Source organism: Rhinichthys klamathensis, unplaced genomic scaffold, assembly GCF_029890125.1.
Source record: "Rhinichthys klamathensis goyatoka isolate OS25496 unplaced genomic scaffold, OSU_Roscu_1.1 h1tg000040l_1, whole genome shotgun sequence".
Lineage (NCBI taxonomy): Eukaryota > Metazoa > Chordata > Actinopteri > Cypriniformes > Leuciscidae > Rhinichthys > Rhinichthys klamathensis.
The window spans coordinates 318,547-323,562 of NW_026606587.1; the positions used below are offsets into that span (position 1 = coordinate 318,547).

General features: G+C 37.0%; 1 protein-coding gene across 1 annotated transcript; it reads right to left on the minus strand.

The window, feature by feature from the left end:
• Positions 1 to 1,685: 1,685 nt before the first annotated feature.
• crybb2 (crystallin, beta B2) lies at positions 1,686 to 4,389 on the minus strand. The gene is made up of 6 exons (XM_056246506.1): positions 4,305 to 4,389; positions 4,011 to 4,098; positions 3,797 to 3,915; positions 2,699 to 2,831; positions 2,109 to 2,251; positions 1,686 to 1,979 (listed from the first exon to the last, which is right to left on the minus strand). The coding sequence occupies exons 2-6, from the start codon at positions 4,071 to 4,073 to the stop codon at positions 1,811 to 1,813; spliced, it is 627 nt and encodes a 208-aa protein (XP_056102481.1). The 5' UTR covers positions 4,074 to 4,098; positions 4,305 to 4,389; the 3' UTR covers positions 1,686 to 1,810.
• Between the last annotated feature and the right edge of the window lie 627 nt (positions 4,390 to 5,016).

A 5,016-nucleotide genomic window follows, 5' to 3' on the forward strand; every position in this document is an offset into this window, starting at 1 on the left:
TTTCTGATGAAGGTCCATATTCTGATTAAAGCTTATTCTGAAAAGACTTGCTTTACAGCTATTGAAATATTCCTGTAATCATATTTTTATTTAATTTTTTTAACTGAGGCCATTGTGGTTCAAATCCTATCTAAAAAAAATAGAAAACAATGTGTAAGAGTTATAAATGCAACATCAGAATATCGAGATTATAATATTGGAGTTCCACAAGGTTCTATTTTGGGTCCATTGTTGTTTATGTACATGATTTACCAAATGTTTGTCCTCCAGATGTTATTTGTCAAATGTATGCTGATGATGTTGTCCTGTTGACTGATACCATGGATTTGGTTTCACAATGGCTCCTTAAAGCTGCAGTCCGTAGCTTTTTTGGGTTAAAAATGATCCAAGATAAATTTTTGAGCAAATACATAACCAGCCAGTGTTCAAAACTATCTGCTTGCCTTAGCTCGATTCAAAGCGGTAAGCTTGTAATAATGTTTTTAATTCTGTTTTAAGTGGTACTGGTGGATAGTGGTACCGCGAGAAATTCAAGCATGTCTTTGCGTCATTACGTCACATTTGTACATATAAAGAAGGAGTCTCGGCTAGTCGGCTATATTGAGTGTGAGGATGCTGGAGGTGGAGATTTATAGCCTTTTCTCACAGCACTTGATATAATTAAACTTATCAATTTGATGGCGGATCCAGAAAGATTCAAACGACAATCACCAGGGACAACTAGAGACTCACCCGCTGTAAAATGTAAAAAGACTTCGGAGTGGCTACAGAAAAAAAGAGACTGCAACCGGACCCATGCGAAAACAAGGATAAATATCGGAAGGGCATTAAATGTTGTCACGCAATGCCTAAGTTGAACATTAACAATTTGAGAACAAAGTATAATTTGCACGGTTTTATGTGATACGATAAGCGATTGTTAGATTTAATCAGCGCGATTTACTGCAATGATTTTTTCCCCTTAGTTGGTCAGAACCAGAACAACAGGAATAATAATAGATTCAATTTAGTTTAGGAATAATAATAGATTCTCAACTTTCTTTTAAAAAACATGTGAAGAAAGTGATAAACAGTGACATTTCATTTAGCAAATTTTAGATTTATTAGAAATAGCTTGACTACAGAAGCAGCAGTCTCATTTATGAACTCGATGATTGTTCCACATATTACATACTGTATGACTACCTGGACAAAAACATGTAAGTCATTTCTTAAACCGGCTGAAATCATGTATAAACAAACTCTCAAGGTTCTAGATAAAAAGCCAAATAGTTTTCATCATTGTAGTATTTTAGCCAAGTATTCCCTTTTTAAGTTGGGAACAGTTGATTCAATATGCTGAGTGCTGTGTATGACTTTTTTTAAATCATAATTTTGTTCTACAATTTTCTCATAATGTGATATTCCATTTAAACATTTTCTCTGAGGCAGAAGCTAAAGTGTTTTCAAGATGTTCGTTTTTGTTGCTGTTGTGAATGAGGTCAGGTACATATTTGTGTAGGGATGCCAAAACGAGTCCCCTTTTGACAATATTTAGTGTTTTGTATATAGATAAAGAAATTAATATGAATTAGTATGTTTTGAAAGAGACTGAATTCAATAAATTAATTATAAATCCAATCAATCAAAAGGTCCAATCCACTTTCAAAACAGTGAATGACCAAATAAAAGCTCAGAAACATTCATAACGCAAAATCACTTATTTATTTCTCAGCAGTAGCAAATGGAATCACTGACACAATTGAAAAGGTCAAAGATAAGCATTCAAAAGTGAAGAGGGGGTGTTTCAGAAGCACCTATTGCTGGGAACTTAGTTAGAGGGTTGAAATGCCCCTCTTGGGTGATATTGCATGTCACGGATGCGCCTCACGGATTGGATCTGAGGAAGCAGGGCCCCAAACTCAGAACACTCCTTAAACTCTCCTTTCTCAAACAAATACTGGTAGCCTCTGTATCCTGGGTACTGATAGCCCACCCAGCTGTAATGGAGAGTAAAACAAGAAGTGAAGCAAAACTGTTATTATACAGGAGCACATGGAAACTATCAGAAACTGTGCTTGATGTGAGATTAATGTATCATGTCAGCGATATTTTTAGGCTTTACTCACGTGCCACTCTGCACACGAACCGAAGAGACTTTCTCATGGTATCCATGAGCGTGGAAGCTGGGAACGTCATCATCTACGATCTCAATCTTCTTCCCGGCAAAGTTTGGGTTCTCGTAGAGAACGATCGTGTGTTCCTGGCTGTCCTGTGGGGACATAAGAAGTGTAGAAAAGTATATTGAAAGAACCCCTTTGGGACAAATCAATGTACACATTTGGACATGCTTGACTGAAATGATGAAACTGATCATAAAAATCGTTTGATCTAAAGGTGTATGCATAAACGCTTTGAAATAAGTCTTGTAAATCCTTTCCAAAACTACTTTATATATATATATAGGCAGTGACTCTTTTTACAGGATGTACCTCAAGGACATGTAGAACCTAAAATTTTACTTAGCTTTGACTTGTTAATGTTTACCGTAGTCACATAATTTATCAACAATTTGTATTTTATAGGTTTTACAATGACCTTATTGTTATTCTAAAATGTGTAATCTACTTATAATGAAGAATAAGTGTGCAAAATGTTGACTGGTACTGTATATACAGGAAAATGACATTTGATAACCCTGCAGCTATTTATTAGTTACCACTTTAATGGGGCGGAAGGCGACGATGCAGTCACTGCGTCTGCTGTTGGTCCAGGCGTCCCAGCGAGGATACTCACCCTTCTCAAACACATACTGTTCCCCCTTACAGCCGGGCTGCTCATATCCCACCCACCTTGAACAAAAAGTGAACTTCTTTGTCATGATTTTTCGCTCAGTTATTTTAAAATATCCCAGTGCTAATTTAACAGCACTGGGACATTTCACCCTTTGTAACACTCCGCTTGTCTGTGTTTGTAGCGTTCCAGAAAAGACTCTGTGAGCGATAATGAATTGTTTCATGATGTCTGGGACAGGGTTACCAGATATGTGTAACAAAACCAGCCCATTGGCCAATCAAAATGGTTCCAATGATGGTTTAAACAAAACCAAATACCACAACTCAAAATATGCAACTCTCATACCTAAACTATATTTTACAATTACGCATTATACAACTATAAAATCATTGTACAGTAGTAATAATAATCTGTTTTCATAAATAAATTATCTTACCTTAAGACTGACACCCTTTGGTGGGGTTGGTAATCCTTTATTTTTTTTACTTTTTCAAAAATAAACTATTTACAGTGTGTAATCTAAACGTAACATTTCAAGATAATACATGATAGGTTTTTTTTTTTTTACTATCAACAATCCAGATTTGCCAATCTGTTACCAGTGCTACTCCCTCACAAAATCCACCCGGCATATCATCTAAAGAATTTTATCATTGTTAGAATATAAATTGTTTTCAATACAAGTATTTCTGTCAAGCCCAATTTCGCGGTAAAACTGCAATGTTTTCTCTTAACTCCAGGAAATTGAAAAACCGAAGTGGAATAGCCTATTTGAGCTGTTGCTTCGGTCCACATATTTAGTTCTAGTCCATGTGTTGCATGGTACCAAGTGAAGCTTGAAGCTGTCGCTTCGTTTGAATTCATTTACCTTGGTAGCGGAACAAAATAACCGTTCAAACTGAACTTATATGTTGTTTCTGTGTTTAAAACGTCAGTTACTCAATATTAACTTCTTGTTAATTGAATATAATGCAATATTGCATTTGGATTCAGCTGTTTTTCTTCTCACACACAAACTCACGGTCCACACAGCACCAGTATTGAGCCCACTTTCTCCACGTTCGCCTCCTGGAGGTTGTTACAGGGCCCAGTCAGCTCATGACAGCGTCCTTGAAAGTTTTCCTGTTCGTAGATCACCAACTTTAAAGGAAGAGAGAGTATAAAGGAAGATAAGTAGGAATAGCGGATAAGTAACATACACCACAGGTACTCTGAGTCTGATGACGTGTTTGTACCTTGAAGGCACTGGCAACTGGTTGTTTTGGCTTGGTTGTAGGGTGCTGGTGATCAGTTGCCATAGTGAACCAGGATGGGTGTGATGAGCTTTGTTCAGAAATCAAATTAGGAATAGAGTAGGAAGCAAGCAATTATTATTAGCGTTGAGAGTGTAGATGACTGAATATTGCAAAAGCATAACAGTCTGCATGAATGACATGGCTGAGTTATATTCCATACTTAAGTAGATAAAACGGTGGAGATGAAAATAACACAATAACAATTAAAAGCAATGAATAATATGTATGTCTTACCAGCTTCGGGGTGTGTCAGTCGCTGTGTGGTGGCATCAGAGGCTCAATATATATCGGAAGCTCAGGGGCGGAAACACTGCCAAAACATATCTCTCTCCAGAACACGCTCATAGTCAGGTCCTAATAGGCTGACCGACTGGCACTGGGAGGGCTGAAGAAGTGCCAGCCAAACATCCTAACCCTCGCCATCCTACCCTCCCTTTTCTTTTGATACCCCACAAAGTTATTTCATTAGTTGTCAGTTTTCACCCAGCCACGCTTTGTTCCATTTCCATGATTCAGCACAACCTGTGCCAAGAGTCCAGAACCTACAACAAGAGAGACAGACTCTGGATGTGGAACTGAAAGAGAGAGGCAGATGCATCTTTGCTATTTAGAATTACTGTGAATCCTGTGAAATTTCTGTGAAAACATTTTAGTTTGTCACTAAATGTGGTTCAGGTAACATTATATATATATATATATATATATATATATATCCAAGTGGATGCTGCACATTGGTGGTGGTTGAGGAGATTCCCCCTTCCATGTGAAGCGCTTTGAGTGCCTAGAAAAGCGCTATATAAATGTAATGAATTATTATTATTATTTTATTATATATATATTTTTATCTATGGCGTATTGTTTGAATCCACCTTGCTGTAAACATAGGTGCTGCATTACATATAAACTGTTCTGTTGCTACCAATGATAAACACAAAAGAAAAAAAAG

Excerpts from the sequence above, each read along its gene's own strand:
- crybb2 (XM_056246506.1), bottom strand. The coding sequence starts at position 4,073 with ATGGCAACTGATCACCAGCACCCTACAACCAAGCCAAAACAACCAGTT. Across the intron at positions 3,916-4,010 it reads CAGTTGCCAGTGCCTTCAAG|TTGGTGATCTACGAACAGGA; the intron begins GTACAAACACGT and ends CTTCCTTTAAAG. Across the intron at positions 2,832-3,796 it reads ATACTGGTGCTGTGTGGACC|GTGGGTGGGATATGAGCAGC; the intron begins GTGAGTTTGTGT and ends TTTTTGTTCAAG.